Here is a 20,381-nt window from a genome sequence, read left to right on the forward strand (position 1 = left end):
TCCGGTGGTGATTTAAAGGGCCCGCGGCTCCTCACAGCAGCTGGAGCTCCGGGCCCTTTAAATCCCCGCCGGGGCTCTGGCAGCCTTGCTGGGGTGGTGATTTAAAGGGCCTGGGATTCTGGCCACTGAGGGGAGCCCTAGGCCCTTTAAATCCCAATCCAAGCTCTGCTGATGGAGCACTGGTGGTGATTTAAAGGGCCTGGTGCTCTCTGCAGCAGCTGGAGCACTGGACCCTTTAAATCACTGCTGGAGAAGCTGGTCCAGTCCGGCTCGGTGTACCGGCTCTTGCCGGTACGCCATACCGGACCAAACCCGATACAACGCAGTCTCAGCTATAAGGCGGTGAGATTTTTTGGCTCCCGAGGACTGCATTATATTGGGGTAGAGGTGTACTGCTTTTATCTGTTTCTGGACATCAGAACCTAACATGGCCACTCTTTCAAATTTTGTTTTTGTTGGAGTGTTCTACCTCTTGTCCACAGGAGAGAGACAAAAACTTCCTATGCTTAAAGTCTGTAGTAAAGTCTTAGAGAGGCCGAACTGAAAAAGACAATCTTAGACTGTGGAAGTACAGAATACTAACATGGATAAATGCCTCTAGTTAAAGGAGACAAATGCTTTTTGGCAATTCAGAAGCTTGAAATCAGTTTTTTATTTGTTCAAGTAACAGTGGGACCTAATGTAGTGATTATTGCGTCAGTATTTGCACACAACTTGCTACCTTACTTGCTGTGTGGAGAAAGGGGTTTCCCGCGCCAGAGCTTGCACCTTTAAAGCCTCTCACCCTTACATTCTAAGGGGGTGAATCAGTACTGCAAAGCTGACCAACACCACCTTTTTGCAGCAGTTTCTGACCTTGTTTCTCCCCCAGCCCCATAAAGCACTGCTGCCTTCCTCCAGCAAGCCTGGACAACGGCCCCCCTGCTTACAGAGCAAGGCAGTCATAACAATGGGACCTAATGTGGTGATTCTTGCATCAATATTTGCACACAACTTCCTAAGCTTTTGCATTTTTACATGTTTGTTATCGCTACATGTTTGTATTACATTTTAAAATAATGTAGTGTAATACAACACTAAGAGAAATGATATGAACAAATAATATATCTATAGCAAACACCCACGAATTAACGAGTTAGAAGTATATTTCTACAATCAGTATCAGATGTGTGAACAAATCAACTATTACAATATATCAAATAATTGACTAAAAGAAGAAAAGAATTTATATCATCTCAGGAATTCAAACAGAGCAGGATTAGCATCTGCATCAAAAGCAATTTAAGAAAGTGAATCAATGAATATATTTTCTTAGGATGCCTGATGTTACCAAACTTAAGTGTAAGAATTCTCTATGAACAATAATTTCAAACTTATTTCAAGTGCTTCAAAATGCATTTATAATTTTTGTAGGAGGCAGTGCATTGCAAATCCCTCACTAAATTGGAGATTTGTTTTTCTCTTTAATTCAAGACAAACATCTCCTGACAGTCTTCACTAGCAAGCTGCCTTTCCAGACTGTTGTTGTTGCTATGCTAGAACCATTCTAGTCATTCCCAAAGTGTTGGTGTGAAAGGGTAGAATAGCCAAGAAAAGGTTAACAGCTACCAGCCTATCACATGACTCTGCAGGGGCCTGAAGGAAGGGGCGTGTCCTCTTTGTATCTGAGCAAGGCTAGGGAAAGATCTTTGGAGACTGCAGCTGGTGTTGGTCAGGAGAATCACTTTGTTCTGTGTTGTTCAGGTTTTTGTGTTTAAATAATAATTGTGCCCACCAGCTTACACTTGGTGGAGAATACATACAAACAGTTACTACAGCCTAAGACAGAAATAGATAGAAAGGCCGTGTTGAAATGGCTGGGAAAACGATGTCAACCACTGTAGTAGCTGCAGCAGCTCTTGGTACAGAAGCAACAACACAGCAAGCACAAGCAGCAACAGTAGTCTCAATTGCAGCAACAGCAGTTCTGCTGGAACTCTCAGATGAGGGTGATGCCTTGGTTACTTCTGTATGGGGGAGGATTTCTTCACTAAGGGTGTGTCTGCATTACGAAATGAGCTTGATTTAATAGAAGTTGATTTTTCGAAATCGATTTGATACAGTTGATTGTGTGTGTCCCCACTAAGTGCATTAAGTCAGTGGTGTGTGTCCACAGTACTGAGGCTAGCATCGACTTTCGGAGCATTGCATTGTGGTAGCTATCCCACAGTTCCTGCTGTCTCCGCCGTCCATTGGAATTCTATGTTGAGCTCCCAATGCCTGATGGGGCAAAAATATTGTCGCGGGTGGTTCTGGGTACATGTCTTCAGGCTCCGCTCTCTCCCTTGCTCCCTCTGCCTGTGAAAGCAATGGCAAAAAATCATTTCTTGCCTTTTTTCCTGGGTTGCCCATGCGGAAGACATATCACGGCAAGCATGGAGCCCGCTCAGCTCACTGTCACCGTATGTCTCCTGGGTGCTGCTGGTAGATGCAGTACTGCATTGCTACACAGCAGCATCCCCTTGCCTTGCCTTGCGGATGGAAGACGGTGCAATACGACTGCTAACCGTCATCATTATCCTGTGAGTGCTCCTGGCCAACCTTCGTGAGGGGTCTCTAGGTCATTCTCTTCTTTAATTTTCGTCTAATGGAGATTCAGTCCTGCCTGGAATATCATGCCAGCTGGAGGCTTCTGCCTCAGGCTGCTCTCCCAGTTGGCAGCACCTACCCCAGCCTACCCCTTGTTCCCATGGCTCATGAAGCCTGGACAGTAGTAAGGAGCAGTTCAACTATAGGCTGAGCAAGTGCATAATAGTGGTAGAATGTGCCTTTGGATGTTTAAAAGCTCCTTGGTGCAGTTTACTGACTTGGTTAGACCTCAGCGAAACCAATATTCCCATTGTTATTACTGTTTGCTGTGTGCTCCACAATATCTGTGACTAAGGGGGAGACTTTATGGTGGGGTGGGAGGTTGAGGCAAATCACCTGGCCACTGACTATGCACAGCCGGACACCAAAGTGGTTAGAAGAGCACAGTAGGCCGTGCTGTGCATCAGAGAAGCTTTGAAAACCAGTTTTATGACTGGCCAGGCTACAGTGTGAAAGTTCTGTTTGTTTCTCCTTGATGAAAACCTGCCCCCTTGGTTCACTCTACTTCCCTGTAAGCCAACCGCCCTCCCCTCCTGTCCCCCCTTTGATCTCTATTTGCAGAGGCAATAAAGTTGTTGTTGTTTCCAATTCATGCATTCTTTATTAATTTGTCACACAAATGGGGGGATAACTGCCAAGGTAGCCCAGGAGGGGTGGGGAAGGAGGGAAGCACAGGGGTGTGGTAGTTGTAGGGGCACCCCTTAGAATGGCATGCAGCTCCTCATAGAAGCGGCATGTCTGGGGCTCTGACCCGGAGCGGCCGTTTGCCTCTCTGGTTCTTTGGTAGGCTTAATGCGGCACTACTGTGAGTCCCTGTTATAACCTTTGTCCATCATGCCCTTGGAGATTTTTTCAAATATTCCGGCATTTTGTCTTTTGGAACTGAGTTTGGATAGCACGGATTCGTCTCCCCATACAGCGATCTGATGCAGTACCTTCCTTTCGGTCCATGCTGGTGCTCTTTTGCAATTCTGGGACTTCATGGTCACCTGTGCTGATGAGCTCTGCATGGTCACTTGTGCTGATCAGCTCACCACGCTGGCCAAACAGGAAATGAAATTCAAAAGTTTGCAGGGCTTTTCCTGCCTACCTGCCCAGTGCATCTGAGTTGAGAGTGCTGTCCAGAGCGGTCACAATGGAACACTCTGGGATAGCTCCTGGAGTCCAATACCGTCGAATTGCATCCATGCTACCCCAAATTCGACTCAGCAGGGTCGATTTCAGCACTAATCCCCTCGTCAGGGAGGAGTACAGAAATCGATTTTAAGAGCCCTTTAAGTTGACAAAAATGGCTTCATCATGTGGACGGGTGTCAGGACTGTGGGACTATTAAGAGTCCTCTTGAAACAGGCTCCTTCCTTGAGACCAGTGGCTGGGCATAGCCAGAGGTAACAAAACTGAGACTGGAAAGGCTCCCACTGGGCTGCAGGGCCTGCTTACAATCTGCCAGGATGGTCAAGATTGGGGCACACCCTCGTCTCAGGGCTGGGGCAGGATATGAGGGATCAGCGGTATGTAACCTATCACTTAAATCAGCCTCTGTATCAGATTATTGGAGGGTAGCTAATGCAATGCTGATTTTTTGTTTTTTGTTTTTGTTTTTGTTTAAAAAGTCTTCAGAGGTGATCCTGGCAATTTCAGGCCAGCAAGCCTAACTTCAGTACCAGGCAAATTGGTTGAAACTATAGTAAAGAGCAAAATGATCAGAGGTACAGATGAACCAACACAGCTTTTGTAAAAGGAATTCATTCCCCACCAATGTATTAGAATACTTTGAGGGAATCATCAAGCATGTGGACAAGGGTGATCCAATTGGTATAATGTACTTGGACTTTCAGAAAGCCTTTGACAAGGTCTCTCACCAAAGGCTTTTAAGCAAAGTAAGCAAACACAGGGTATGAGGGAAGATCCTCTCATGGATCAGTGACTGGTTAAAGACATTGAGAAAAAGGGGAAACAGTGAGGTGGTAAAGTTTGCAGATGATACAAAATTATTCAAGATAATTAAGTCCATAGCTGCGTGCAAAGACTTAAAGGGATTTCACAAAACTGGGTGATAGCAACAAAATAGCAGCTGAAATTCAGTGTTAAGTACAACGGAATGCACACTGGAAAACATAATTCCAATTATGTAAACAAAATGATAGGGTTTATATTAGCAGTTAGCACCTGAGATCTTGGAATCATTGCAGATTCTTCTCTGAAGACATTTGCTCAACATGCAGCAGCAGTCAAAAAGACTAATGTTAGGAACCATTAGGAAAGGAATAGATAAGACAGAATATATCATAATGTCACTTTATAAATGCATGGTTCAAGCACATTTCAAATAGGACAACCAGGACTGTATGCAATGTCTCAAAAAAGATATATTAGAATTGGAAAAGGTACAGAGAAGGACATCAAAAGTCATTAGGGTCTGGAACAGTGTCCATACGAGGAGATGGGGACTAATCTACTTAGAAAAGAGGTGACTAAGGTGGAGGGGATTTGAAAGATTTATAAAATCATGAATGGTGTGGAGAAAGTGAATATGGAAGTGTTATTTACCCCTTCACATAACACATGAACCAGGGGTCACCCAATGAAATTAATAGGCAGCAGTTTAAAAGGAGGTACTTCTTCATATGGTCCTTATTAGCCTGTGGGACTTGGTGCCATGCGATGTTGTGAAGGCCAGAAGTATAAGTGGGTTCAAAAAGAATTAGATACTTTCATGAAGGATAGGTTCATCATTGGCTATTAGCTGAGATGGTCACGGATGCAACGCCGTGCACCAGGTACCCATAAACCTCCAGCTACTGGAAACTGGGAGTGGATGACAGGATGAGTCACTGGAAATTGCCATGTTCTGTTCATTCTTTGTGAAGTGTCTGGCATTGGCCACTGTCGAAATACAGGCTGCTTGGTTGGATGGACCATTGGTCTGACCCAGTATGCTTATTATGTCTAGTGTTTTCAGAGACAATGTTGTATACTGGAGCAGACTTTCTTGTTTTCTTAACCTGAACTACTTTGAGATCTGTCCTACTGGTGTTGCTTGTGCAGAACTCCTGATGTTTGAAGGTTAAGTAAGATGAGCAGAATTTGCACCTCTGAGGAATGCTTTGCAGAAAACATAGGCTAGTAAAACTGAAATTTGATTAACCAATATAAGGTCTGATTCTCCATTTTGTTTATACCAGTTTTATGCTAGCTCACTGGGATTAAACTGACTGGAAAATCAGATCATAGAATATAAAATATGTTCTTCAATAATGCTCAGCTGGATTTTGTGTGGACAAGATCTCTCTCTCTTCACTCAAGTATTTGGCTAACAAGCTAGTGGTTTTTATTGCGTCCCCCTTTATTAATCATTTTAGCAATGAGGGAATAGATCAATGTATACAGTGTTCTTACAGTTCCTTCAATCAAAGAAAATAACATCCAGCATTCAATGTTTTTTGCTGTATTTATTGATTAATTGTGCTTGCACCTTTTTTCACTGTAGGAAAAACTGGATATAGGGATAAGAAAAGAGGTTGATGGAATGGGAGCACCTGAAATAAAATATGGTGACTCAGTATGCTACATACAACATGCAGACACAGGCCTGTGGCTCACGTACCAGTCTGTGGATGCAAAGTCTGTAAGAATGGGATCTGTGCAACGCAAGGTAAGACTGTGAATAAAGGTACATTTCATTCACTCACAACTGTGTGCGACATGAGAAAAATGTGAAGAAAATCAAAGGCTGCTGTTAATTTCTACATCTCAAATATTTTAAGCCATCTTTTATATCAAATATTACGGATTGTCTTCACTGCAAAATAAAATAAAAGTATGGTCTTAACTCAGGTTAAAATAGCAGTGAAGACAGAGCAATTTGGCTGCCCTATAGGCTTTTAACTCAAGCTGCTAACCCGTGCTGAAAGTCAAGTTGCTGTGTCTTCACTGTTATTTTAACCTGAGTAAGCTAAGTAGGGTTAGCTAACCTGAGGGTATGTCTAGACTATCCGCCGTATCGGCGGGTAGCGATCGATTTCTCGGGGATCGATATATCACATCTCATCTAGACGCAATATATCGATCCCCAAATGTGCTCCCGTCTACTCCGGAACTCCACCAATGCGAACGGCGGTAGCAAAGTTTACAGGGGGAGCCGCGGATGTTGATCCTGCGCTGTGAGGACGAGAGGTAAATCGATCTAAGATACTTCGACTTCAACTACGCTAGCTGAAGTTGCGTGTCTTATATCCCCCCACCCTGTGTAGACCAGCCCTTAGTTAAGAAGATGTTCTTTCTTGCAATGAAGATCTATCCTAAAGTATGTGTAGTCTCAAAAATCAAGATGGCAGCATGCATCAATTCCTAACAAAACTAAAACTAAATCCAACTATTACTGTTAGTCTACAGCTGTTAGCTTACAAATGTTCTTGAATTTGATAGTGCTCAAAGGGAAACTGTTTAACTCATTGCAGGAAAGAACCATATAACAGTTTGAGAATACTCACAGTGCCATGTAGAATTCAGTTCTTCAATATTCTATAGTTGTGGTTGAGAAAGCACTTGCATTCAATGTCCATGCTTTCAGGTGTTGGCAATATTTTGAAAGTGTTACCTTTTTTGCAGAAATTTTTTATTCTTATTTTAAGTCCAGAGGTGTATTCCCCCCCCCCCAAAGTAGGATGATTCTATTTGTGATTATTTGAGCATTGAAAAGGAGGGAAAAGGTGCTTTTCACTCTTGAGCCGAGTTTCAGATGCTATATAAGACATTTTTTTAATTTTTAAATTTCTAAAATGTCATGAAGTTAATTCTTAACGAAGAAAATGCCTGGGATAAAATAAACTCTGCGTTCACTTTGAATGTTTGTCTGAAATAGAATTTATTTGAATGAGTTCATCAGATAAATGCACCAGCAGTTTGTCTTTCTGTTTTTAAATGCATCTTTAAATATTTAACCAGGAAGGTGGCAACCACAACAATGTAATATTAAGATTAAGATTTTATACTCTCTCTCACTCAGGAAATTTGAAGTTATAGTTTGCACAGCAACTTGGACATAGCGCCTGATCTAGAATGCATTGAACTCAGTAGAAAGACTACTACTGAAATCAGTGTACATTGGATCAGGCCTAGGGGTGACCAGATATCAAGTGTGAAAAATCAGGACAGGGGGTGGAGGGTAATAGGACCCCATATAAAAAAAAGTCCCAAATATCGGGACTGTCCCTATAAAATCTGGTTATCTGATCACCCTAATCAGGCCTAATGCAGCCAAGTAATGGGAAACCATAACTTTGATTTTTTATTCTTGTGCATGTGAAATCTTAAGCACAACATAAACACAGTTCTGTTAAGAAAAGTGTGGTTTATTTATGTTGTTAGTATGTACAATTTTTTTCACATAAAAAGTATCCTCAAACATTTACAGTAGAACATTGGTGTTTAAGAATGTGTTAACTAACATAGTTTAATACACTAGTGTGTATGGGATTTAATACCTTTAAAAACATAGTAGTTAGTCATGAGCAAATCTATGCTTTTCTCTAGGGATCCTGGATGTATTAAGAAAGAGGGCCAGTAAAAGGGTTGGCAGCCAGGGTCAGCAAAAAGCCCATTTCTGGAGGTGGCTGAATTTTAGAAGGTTTTATGTGCAGGTGGATAAGGGGAAAGAGCATGGTTCTTATTCCTAATTTATGCCCATATATTTACTTTCCTATGGAGGTAAAGCCATATACATTCCAGATATGACCTTAATGTGGAAAATGCTGACTTCTGATGACTTTGTAAGTAAGCCTTTCAGAAGTGGTAGTACTAAAATTGTCATGGAACTGGACATGCTTTAATTAATACTATTGTATAACGGTACCAGGCAGTAAAATACAGACTACTCTGATTTTAATTAACTTTGGTTTCTCTGTATGTATTTTTGTATTTACTCCACCTCTCCCCTCTCACTACATATTTTACAAATAAGGAACATGGAATTTCCTTATGTTTTTCTTTGCAATGACTGGTGTTTGTGTTTGTATTGCAGGCTATAATGCACCATGAAGGCCATATGGATGATGGGTTGACCTTGTCCAGATCTCAGCATGAAGAATCCCATACAGCACGAGTCATCCGTAGTACAGTCTTCCTTTTCAACAGGTTTATAAGGTATGTTTTAATGTGGTCCCTTTTTGTCGTCCTTTTCCTTTCCCATGTCCCACCCCAAATGATCATTGACATCACAGTGAGCAATTTAACTTTGCAAAAAAAAGACCAATATTTGTAATAACAGTCCTTGTAATTCTTTATCAACAATCAGCAAAGGGAAATCTGCAGAAGAACTGCAGTCCATTTATTTTCTCCATTTCTGATCTTCCCTTCTCTTTCAATCTTGATATAAATTTATAAATATGAATGTTGACATTAAGGTTCAAATTAAGTATAAAAGAAAAATTTCACCTGCCAGAATTTGGGAGACTATCAAGCAGGCCATACACTGCTTTATTTTCTAACTGTAGTTAAAATTTGATAATATCAACAAACAAACTGATGCTTTTGGCAGGAAAAATGAAACAATAGTGTCACTGCATAAAATAGTAGCAGTACAGTACAATAACTGTTGTAGATGGGCACCAATTATAGCACTCATCCTTTCTGCTTAGAGCTTTTTATGGTTTTGTTTATTTGTACTGGTTGTGAGTAATAAAATACTGAGTGTGACTCCATTTTGGCTGATATATTTTTATGTTCTTATTGCCTTATGAAGCTCTTCATTTAGCGTGTAAGTGAGGTGACAATGCAGAAACACTCTGAGTAGGTGTATAAGTTGTGTTTCCTTTGTTTTGTCCCTGATATTTCCTTCATCACTCCAAATATGGAGGTGAAACACCAAGAAGTATCTATTCTGATTATTTAAAAAAAGCTGAATGGCACTGGTATAAGTCTCTTTTACCAACTCTCTTTTCCCAATGCATTTGACTTACTGTTGGCAAGGAGGGACATTGAGAGGACAGTGTCTTAGAGCAGAGAACTCAGGTCTGATTTTAGAGCAGTGAAGAGAAAAAAAGACAATGACAAACCAATTCATTTCCAAAACTTAGAGAAGTGTTTGCAACTCACTTTAGGGGCCTTGATTCTCTCAGCAAGAAAGTGAAATCTTCCACAGTTGACTTTCCCATTGAGTCAGTCAGTCTGAGCCTTCAGGACTTGATCGGCTACTTTCACCTGCCAGATGAACATTTGGAACATGAAGACAAACAGAACAGACTAAGAGCACTGAAGAATCGACAAAATCTCTTCCAGGAAGAGGTAGATTTTTTTCCTTTACATTGTTACTGTACTTCCCACATTGTGTACACCAGTAGGGTTTTTAACTGATTTGACCTAACAATAACATAACATTGGGTATCTTGTGGGAAGCCCGGGTTTAGGAGCAACCATGGAGCTCAGTATGTTAGAGGGGCCACTGTCAATTTTGAAAACCAGCTTTTGGGAGGACATTTTGATGTTAAACTACCTGCTTTAATGGCATCATTTTGAATATCTAATTTCTTTGTGAGAGTTTCATGGATGATTCATGTAACTGGCAATCTGTAATGCTGAGCCTAGTTTTAGTAAATTTCTGTTGCAAATACATCAATTGTTAGAATCTAAACTGATAAATCATTTCAGTAATTTTTTAAAATTTATTTTTATTTTGAGATGGCTGCACATCTGATCCTAGCCTTGCTTATGTGGGATATCCATTAGCTTTTTGGGGTCTTCTCCTGCCTGTGATCTGTACTTTTTTGGATTTTTTGGAGGGGAAATTAAAGGTTTTATTTTCTTTCCCTTTTTAAAAAAAGTACCATTTTCTGAACATCAGAATTACTAAGGTGCCATTCAGGCTTCCTGAATTATGATCTTATGTTCTCCTCTCAAATGTAATTAGTAATTATTGTCATAAAAGACTCTTTAGCTCCCTCTTTATACTGGATTATTCCCTGATGCAGCAAGGTACTTAAGCATGTGCCTTACTTTAAGCATGTGTTATCCCACTTACTTTACTAGTGCCGCTAGTAATTGATTTTGGAACTCAGGTATTTTATTTTACTTTGGAAGACTTATAGAGCAAATATGCTAGTAGCAAAGCACTGTAAAACATTCATCATTTTCCTTAATAACTTCCCCCAGAGATAGCTGGCTGCGTCTGCTACGTATCTACTTTGTGTTTTACATTTATTTTTCTTTTTTGTCATGTCTTCTTTTAATCTACATTGACATCTTTGTACTGAAGAGATACTTTCTTCTTTGAAAACCTGGAATTTTTCTTTCTAGGGTATGATCAACCTTGTCCTTGAATGCATTGATCGTTTGCACGTGTACAGTAGTGCAGCCCATTTTGCTGACGTAGCTGGAAAGGAAGCAGGAGAGACTTGGAAATCTATTCTGAATTCTTTGTATGAATTACTAGGTAAGACACATTATGGTTGTCTGGGATTTTTTGACAGCAAACTAACCTATTCAATTGAAATGAAAATCTGAAACCAAAGACTGTTGAAATTATCTAGATATTGGAGAAAACCTTCCATTTCAGTGAGTATGGGAGAATAATAATGAATAAAATAAAGTGAATATGCCATGATTAAAGTAAATGGATATCTTGACAAATCCATGATGTTTTGCATGTGGTTGGAAAAAATATTTATATTGTAGTGTTGCCTAGAGGTCTCAGTCAGCATTGTCAGGTTCTGTATAAACATGCATAAAAGTGCAGTCTCTGTGTGAGGAGTGCTGTTTTCTGGATGATATAAAACTAAGATCTTGACTACTTATGGTTATTAAAGTTCCCATGACCTTTTTTGTACGGGTCGTGGTGTCATGGTCAAACTTTCACTTGTGTAGTAACTTTCTCTTCCCTGAACATTTCCCGCAATAATTTCAATTGGATACGGTATTCTTCTTCCTGTCTCTAACAGGTTTGTTCTGTTATTATACGCTGCTCCTGTTGCCTGATTTTTTGATCCCAGATGTGGCTACTCTTCAGTTGTGAGAAAAATGACTATAAAAATAAATCCTTCACTTCTGAAACAATGGAATAAACTTCAAAATCACCATCATAAACTACATTTATTTTGCTATATTTTCCCTGCCTCACCCATACTCTGCCAGAACTAATTAAACATTCCTTACCCTGTGAGCAGCTTTCAAATAGCTGCCATTTTTTTCAGATAAAACAGACAAAACGTGCCACAGTACTGTTCCATTCTTTCCCTCGCAATGTGGATCAGACAAAAGCAGAGATTTTGCTACATGAAATCATGTTGCATTATATGTAGACCAGCACTGGAGGGAGGATGTTGCAGACATTTTGCCAGTGGGTTTCAGGTATTTGCTGGCAACACAGGAATGGTGAGACTCGGGTATCTTGGGTCTCATTCAGGCTACAGAGGGAAGTGTTTGCTAGTGGGCACAGACCTTTCTGCCCATCTCCCCCATGCCCAAATCATCCCTTCCAACCTGCCCCAGTCATAGATTCATGGACTTAAGGTCAGAAGGGACCATTATGGTCATCTAGTCTGACCTCCTGCACAATGCAGGCCACAGAATCTCACCCACCCACTCCTGTAACAAGCTCTAACCTATGTCTGAGTTATTGAAGTTCTCAAATCATGGTTTAAAGACCTTAAGGTGCAGAGAGTCTTGTCTCTTCTCCACCCCTGACTTCGTTACAGTCCCATTTTCCTCGCCTAACCTGTCCCAGTCTCTACTCCTCAGGCTCCTCGTCCCAGTCTGTTTGTCAAGTCAGTCCTTGTCTCTCCCTTCAGAGTCCCAGTCTCCTTGTGAGCTATTACCAGTTCCAATTTCCTTGTCCCCTCTTTTTCTTCCCTTCCCCACAAGCTTTTCATTCCATCTCAGTCTGTCATCCCACCTACTGTCTCTCCTCCACCACCCATGATTGGTTTCCATATGTTGTAATTGCATAGCAAAATGCATTTGCAGGTTTTTGTTTTGACATCTTTACCATTATATAACAGGCTTGACATGTAATTACTATATCTTTTTTTGGTAGGTAATTTTTCAGCGTATTGCTCTTGATCTGGGGATGGTAGATTTTTTCACTATGCTGTACTGAACAATGAAGGTGCTGTTTGGTAATTTCCTAGGTGATAGATAGATATCATTTACTTTGCCTTGTTTCCACAAACCATCGTTTCACATTGAGTGTGGATGTAAATCAAAGTGGTTGATGTTGTCATCATTCATGGTTTCTGAGATATTTTGTTGTTGTTGTTTGTGGCATATAGTTGATCCTTAAGAGAGAGGAAATGTACAAACCTCTACCTGGGGTTGTCTTGTGTTTCATCCATAAAAATGACTGCAGTGTATTTCCTGACAGAGGAGCTACAGAATGTGTGTGCATTCTCTATCAGAAATATATTCAGTCATTGTGAGCACATAGTGTTTCTATTATGTTACTAGGGCATCACAAATTAGGATGGGCACTCCTTTGACTGAGTGAGACCCTCTGTTGGTCTTGTTGTTATACAGTCATATATTGGTATGAGAAACTAATCTTTTCTTATTTAATTTGTTGCAAAATAGTGACCAGATGCTGATTTTAACAGCTTCTTATGCAGAATTAGAGACCAAGGAAAATTGAATAAAAATGGAATCCTCTATTGAAACTAGTTAAAGGCAGTCATTTCCGCAGAGCTGCACTTTTGCTAAGCTGTGGGATGGTTAATTTGCTTTGTTTTTTATTTATTTAGTTAGTTATAGTTGTTTCTTTTTTCATATCCATAATGTACATGGTAAAGACATATTAGAAGACATGCTGCCCGTCCCCAGAAACTCCCAATCGTAATGTGTCAATATAAGCAATATAAGTAGTGGGATGGGTTACTGCATACAAGTGAAGGGGCTGAGGTAGCACATGGCTATGTTTTATTGGTAGAATGATAACACAGCATTTTAAACTGGATGAGTGAGGCATAAGGGAGGTTTTGGAGGTAGAGATTAGGTGGGAAACTTCAGAGGATGAGGGGAAAAAGGAATAGCGAAAAGAGGAGGGAGATTACAGTAGTTCTGATCAGCCTTTTTGCAGAAAGTTGGTGGGATATTGTGTGAGGAGGGAAGAGGTATCTGAAAGGCTTATGGGGGAGGGAGCTGAAGGTCATGAACAAGCAGCAAAGCTTGTAGGTATATGAGTCAGTGGGGAGGAGAGGTAGTGCTGCTGTTTGAATTAACAAGAGAGAGTACAAAGTTGTAATGGATGGAAGTCTGCATAACTTATTGACTTTATTCAGAGGCATTAGGCAGCAAGGAACAAAGGAATTGAATGTTGGGAATAAATGAAAAGCATTTTGTGGTATAAAATAGAGAGGCAAAGGCTTCCTGGGAGGTAGGGAGGATACTAACTCAATAGTGGAGAAGTGGAGGCAGAGCATTCATGGATATCGATGGACTGATGGTCACAGAAGAGCCAGATGTGGGCAGCGGACAGAGGGAAAATATGAAATGCAGAAGGAGGAAGTGGGTGGTGTTCAGAGAAAAGGAACTCTATTGAGTGATCAGAGAAGGAGCACTGTTTAATGAAGACAGGGTGAAGTGAGTGACCATTTTGGTAAGTTGGAGAGTTGATCCAGGGCTAAAAGTTGAATGGGAACAGGGCAGAGGGGACAGAAGTCTCTCAGGTTGGACCGAAAATCAACGTAAGGTCACTGAGAATGTGGGTGAATGGTAGATTGTAATGAGAAAATGAGAGAGCATCAAGTGTCAAAATAGGGTATATGGTGGCAATATCGGAGAAACCAGATCTATCACTAGTAAATGAATGGAGTGGCTACTACGTATATTTGCTTTTCTGTTTTTCTTTGTATTACTTGTAGTGAATGCTTATCAAGTAGCTCTTTGGAATACTTAATCCCAGTGGCCATTTATGTCCTCAGATTATGCTGTTTACTATGAGGGTAATAACTTATATGGTAAAATGATTGTGATTGTACAGTTATCACTTGTATCTGTTCTGAAATGTAGAGGGGGAACACATGGTTTGGGATAAAGGGAAGGGTAAAATGACACAGCAAGTTCCAGAGAATGAGGACCTAGAAGTTGGATCTTTATTTTATGCTTTTATTTCAACAACTGATTATCTGTTCACTGCCTGATAGTACCACTCCTACCGATCCTGTTAGTTTTCTGTGCTTGTTATAAGCCTTAAAAGGCAACCTTGAAAATGTAAATTTTAAAATGGAGTTTGTCACTTTCACCACCATCATAGAAGAGGGACAGACTAAGAGAAACTTTGAAGGACTCGGAGACTGCCAGTAGTAGAATTTCAGATAGTTATTTTTATTATTTTTTGCTTGCTGTCATTGTTGAAGTTCTTTATAATTGCTATATGTTGCCTGTTGGAGACACTTAACCTGTGTACGTGCTGAATAGGGTTATTTGGCACCTTGATAGCATCATTTTTATTATAAAATGGAAAAAATATTAAAATGATCATAAAATTACATATGAATGAAGTATATAATATTACATTCAAGTATCTCAAAATAAGAGTGCAAAGACAAGTGTTCAGAAGTTAGGAAATGCCAGCATTAAGGTTGGGTCCACCTATAATAAAATAAAAATTGAATCTAATGTATAATATGCATTGTTGATTGATTGGAATTTATTGTAATAGTCCATACAAAAATTCTACATTCAAAGGTTGCAAAAGGAAGCACTGAGGAGTTAGGAAATGTCAAAAATAAGGTTAATTCATCCCCCTTATGTGTGTGTGCACATTATAATATCTTATTACATGATCACATAGTATTTTTTCCAGAGCAATTCTGTCTTAGTCAGCACCATGCGCTAAGAAAAGTAACAGTTGTTCAATACTTTTATTTTCCCCTGGAGTGTAACTTCATGGGGTTTTTTTGTTTGTTTGTTTTCTTTTTTTTAAAACTACGCTGCATGGTATAAGGACTTTTGCAGACCCTTCTTGGTGCCTCACAAATATTACTGAAATTTATCCTCACATCACTCAAGTGAGGTAGGGAACTATAATATTGTCTCCATTTTAAGGATGGAGCTGTAAGGCAAAATAAGGTACAGAGACTAAGGGTTTTGCATCCATTTCAGTAGTGGTAGTGTGAGTATAAAAATGGTGAGGGACTGTGATATTATGGGTATGTGGGCCTTGTAAGTACCTGAAAGAGAATTTTTCATAAAATGTTTCCATCCAGAGTGATGGTTGCCTCCAGTCATATAAACCAGAAACAGGTTTATACTGAGAAAAGTTTGTTTAATTTTCAGTCATAGTTAACATTAAAAATGCTATGGCTCAGGAACTCTGAAAAATGAAATGTGTAATCAAAATGCTTGATAGCCTCTTAAATATACTAGCTCAAAACATGGTCTTATAATTGATTGTTACAAAGAATGACCCTTTTAAGAAAACAGAATATTTAAATGAGTTAGCTTCTATGTGGAATGTGAGCTTTTGTACTTTTGATGAATTTTATATCTCAAATGTGTGATTTAGGAATGCATCTCTTCTACATCCCTTCTGCCATAACAGGCCCTTAGAGATTCTCTGTGCTTTGTGATTAGTTGTGCTGGTTACCTGAACAGTAGTAAAAGTATCTACAGATACAGCTGAATGCTTCTAAATAAAGCTTTAGTGGAACTATTCTCTGATCACCGTTTCCCATTCAGAGTGTGGTTCTACAGGAGCAGAGAAAGATGATTTGCTGTAGACCATTAGGTTTTCAGCCTCTCTTCCTCTGCTTCCCTGAAACTACTTTGTCAACCCACTGGTTTAGTGATGTAAAGGATTCATAACCTGGCCTTTCATGTCTGCAGCAGATGTAGCTTCAAATCATACTGAGGCCACAATTTTAAGGCTCTAAATGCGTTTCCTAATGGAAGTGAATCTATATATCAAAACCATAGCACAATATAAGATAACTAATAACCAAATAATAATATTTAGCCCTCATATAGTACTTTTCATCTGAGGCTCACAAACTGTTTTAGGAGGTTATGCAAGCATTATTAGCCCCTTTTACTGATGGGGAAACTGAGGTATAGGGTGATTCGGTGGCTGCCCAAAGTCACACAATTAATTAGTGGCAGAGCCAGGTATAGACCTGGTCTCCTTAGTCCTTGAACTATCCTGTCTCCTAGTGTGATCAGCAATCTCTGTTGAAGAGAATGGCTAGGGAAGTTTCTGATTAAGATTGATGCTTTGGTAGAGCTGCATGTGAAACTTGCATAAGAACAGCAGTTGGCACTGTTACACACACTAGATGGAATTGTTAGTCCTTGATGGATTTTTTTCCCCCCTGGGAAGAAGGAGAGGTTCTTCAAGTCCTGAAATCATCACTATGTACTTCTCTCCACCTGTAGTTCCATTTCTGTCCAAGGATGAATTTTGCCCAGAGTGTGTTTTTGTGGGGTTTTTTTGTTTTTTGGATGACTTTAACCCTACTTGTGATAGCTTACAAGAAGCATTTGACAGTGTTATCTTAAGACATGATATTTTGAAGAGTGAAGCCTTGTTACCATCAGAAACCTCTTCTGGTCTCCTTAATTTAGAGATAAGTGATGGTAACATCATTCTTCCATTTAGATTTTATGTAGAAGTTCCTTTGTTCCCGATCTTTCCAGTACCCTCATGCTCCTCCAACAGTAATGCTATATCGGGATTTGTTCAGGAATACCAATGGACTTACTTTTTGTTGCTTCAAAATGGGCTACTTTGATATTCAAGAAGGGATCTGGGAAGATGACTGTTGGCTTTAGATAATTTTTTTACAGCAATGGGCAGTTTGATGATGAGAAAATCCTACAAATTTTATTATTCAATATAATGATTTGCCAAGTTGTTTTGCATCTGGTTGGTTGGATCATGGTTTATCACAGGAATTATGGGGTTTCTGTTAATGTGAATTGGATGCATTTATCAACTTTTTTTTTCTGTTTTTCTTCTTTTAATAGCGGCACTTATTAGAGGGAATCGTAAAAACTGTGCTCAATTTTCTGGATCTCTTGACTGGTTGATCAGCAGATTGGAAAGATTGGAAGCCTCCTCTGGTATGTTTTTCAGTATTCTCTCTCTCTTTTTCCCTCCCAGTTTCTTCTTCAAAAATGTATAAAGAATGTATCAAGCACTCATTCAGTCATCCTGTTTTGAGTTTTTTGTGCTGATGGGAAAATAGGTTGGAGTGGGGAAGGCAAGATTTGACCCATAACTTTCACTGATCATTGTGGTTCTAGGTATGCTTTTGATACTCTTTTGGTATTTAGTACTGTATAGTGATTAAAAACTAGGTCTGTCTACAGATCTATGGAAAGCAATGAATTAATAAATTAGTGTGTTTTTTTCCTTTTTCTTTCATTTCTATTTCTATTTTGAGTAACATTTGAATTTGGTCTCATCCTTGCTTACCTGGTTATATTATCATCTCCATTTTCCAACTGAGGCAAAATACATAAGCAGGATTGCTCATATGACTAGCCACCAAACAGCATATCCTGCCAGCAAATCTTTGTGTTGGCTTTGAGGTAGGACAGTACCTTCTAAGTTCATTGCTAGATTGGTTAATATGTGCATTGAATGTGTGGTGTGAGAAGGCTCTAATTGTTGGTTACATTTTTTTCTGCATAAAATACATTTGCCTGGTTTGAAACTCTGGTTTTGGTTATTGGGAATATTATTTTTATCAGCATACTTAAAGCCAAAATGAAGTTTTATTTTAAATGTGAAACTGAAGAATTCTTATTTTTGTATTTTAATTATCTGGTTTTAGAACTCCAAAAGATCTTGGCAATGCAAAATCTGGTTGTATTATGTAAATGGCAACAATGCTGGTATTGGTCAGATTATCCATGTCATTTGAGTGATGGAGACGGGGGAGTGGGGAAAGAGTTTACCAAAGAACTTTAAAGTGGCTGATGTTAATGCAATGAGTATGGGTGCAGAATACTATCATGAAAGATGGCCCTTAAGTAAGTTTGTCTGAAAGGAGTGTGTCTTTGTTATACTGTTTATTTCCACATTTAAAGCTGACGATTGCTTTTCAAAATAACAAAATAATATAACTAAAACATTAAACATTAAACATTAAAAGTCTAACTCTTCTCCAACCACTGAATCCCTCATGCATCTAAGAATTATCGTTAAGCACCTATGACTTAAGTTGAGTTTGCTTTGCTCAAATCCTTTTGGGTGAAGCTTACCCCAGTGCAGAGAGACAGTGTAAAGTCCAAGAGGGACTTAAGTGGTGCATACGCCTTATAGTGGCCTACTGAACTGAGGTTAATTTTATCCTTAATGTGAAGTGCTTGTAAACCTGAGTGTTGTTGAAGTGCGTGGTGTCACAACCTGGTCCTGTCTCGCTCTCTGAACAAGCACTTGTCTGTTGTGATTTGATCCCATGTGCGTCTAATACCCCCTGGGTCTGGGCTAAGACTGATCATTGCTCCTAGCTTTAAGGGAGTCTCATATGCATTCTCAAGTGCAGACTCCATGACACCGTACTTCAGCAGTAGGAGCCCACAGTCTGACTCTGGAACCAGTGCCACAGCTCCCCAGAGCCCCAGTTGCTTAGATACATTCTTCAGAGTCCACCTCGTTGTGGGAGCTCTGATTTCCTAGTGATGCTCTTCATGGACACTGTGGCAGTAAAGCAAGGAATTACAGGCTAAACAAAGGAATTTCTTATACACACACTTTAGCCTTGAAAAGCACAGCTGAGTTGCAGATGTATGGAAAACTGAACTGCTGAATGCAGTCCTCCTGAGTGTCCTCCTCATCCTTCTTAGCCTGATTGTCTGTCTTCTGGTGGTGAAATGACTGAGGGCTTCTGGGCAGAGCACTGTTTGGTCAGTGGTTCTGCTGGTAGCAAATCCATTGTTCCGCTAGGGTAGGCACATTCAGTGTTGATAGCTCTTGATTGCTCTGTCACAGCTTCCTACATAGTCTTTCCAAAATATGTTAAATTTCCACTTAAAAATAAATGCTCAAAGCCACAGTGAAGCTTATATTCAAAGTGGAGGTTGAAATGTAACATGGCATTCACAGAACCAAAGTGAAATTAATAAATTAACACAGTCATAGGCGATATTGTAAGTATTAACCACTGGGATTATCTTGGATACATACATACATTTTCTTTTACTTTCTGAGCATTTTCCCACCCCTCCCAGTTAGCCTTGTACAAGGTGAACAGGAAGGAGCATAGGCGGGTCATAAATTGCAGAGCTTACAGTCTAGCAAAGCAGGTATATCTGAGTTATTTCCCATGTAATTACTTAATTTCCTTACTATCTTGATTAGGCCCTGTGCCAGCTGCCCAGGACATCTTGATGTCTGGGGTGACCAACTGGCACTTTCTCTAGAGAAGCTATTAATGATGGACCTGGGCACCTTTGATTGCTGAATTGTGCTTCCAAGGATCCCTGCTTCTACCTCCCCTGGAAGGAATAAACTAAACATGGGATTCACATTATCATTAAAGTTACTCTTCCAGCTCAACATACTTTTGTTTTTAACTTACCAGCATTCAGGGTAATTCTTTTAAAACCTTAGAACAGAGGTTTTCCAACTGCAGGTGGTGTGGAATGTATTCTGGAGAGGTGGGAGGGGTGTGAGAAGCTGCTCTGCCTTCAGAACTGCGTGGCCACAGAGTGGCAGCTGCTGGCTGGGCACCCAGCTCTGAAGGAAGTGCCACTGCCACCAACAGCAGTGGAGAAGCAAGGGTGGCATGGCATAGTATATGGCCATGTAATTAAAGACTGTA

The 20,381-nt window shown here is 39.9% G+C and overlaps 1 protein-coding gene across 4 annotated transcripts in view; it reads left to right on the forward strand.

Annotated features, from left to right (window-relative positions):
- Positions 1 to 20,381, forward strand: part of RYR2 (ryanodine receptor 2) — a 737,385-nt gene that overhangs the window by 329,771 nt on the left and 387,233 nt on the right. For all 4 annotated transcript variants that reach the window (XM_030556966.1, XM_030556967.1, XM_030556968.1 and 1 more), the window contains exons 13-17: positions 6,119 to 6,283; positions 8,651 to 8,772; positions 9,729 to 9,912; positions 10,921 to 11,056; positions 17,578 to 17,673. In XM_030556966.1, coding sequence (XP_030412826.1) covers positions 6,119 to 6,283; positions 8,651 to 8,772; positions 9,729 to 9,912; positions 10,921 to 11,056; positions 17,578 to 17,673 — 703 coding nt within the window. The remainder of the gene's footprint in view (positions 1 to 6,118; positions 6,284 to 8,650; positions 8,773 to 9,728; positions 9,913 to 10,920; positions 11,057 to 17,577; positions 17,674 to 20,381) is intronic.

This window comes from Gopherus evgoodei, chromosome 3 (assembly GCF_007399415.2).
Source record: "Gopherus evgoodei ecotype Sinaloan lineage chromosome 3, rGopEvg1_v1.p, whole genome shotgun sequence".
Classification (NCBI taxonomy): Eukaryota; Metazoa; Chordata; order Testudines; family Testudinidae; genus Gopherus; species Gopherus evgoodei.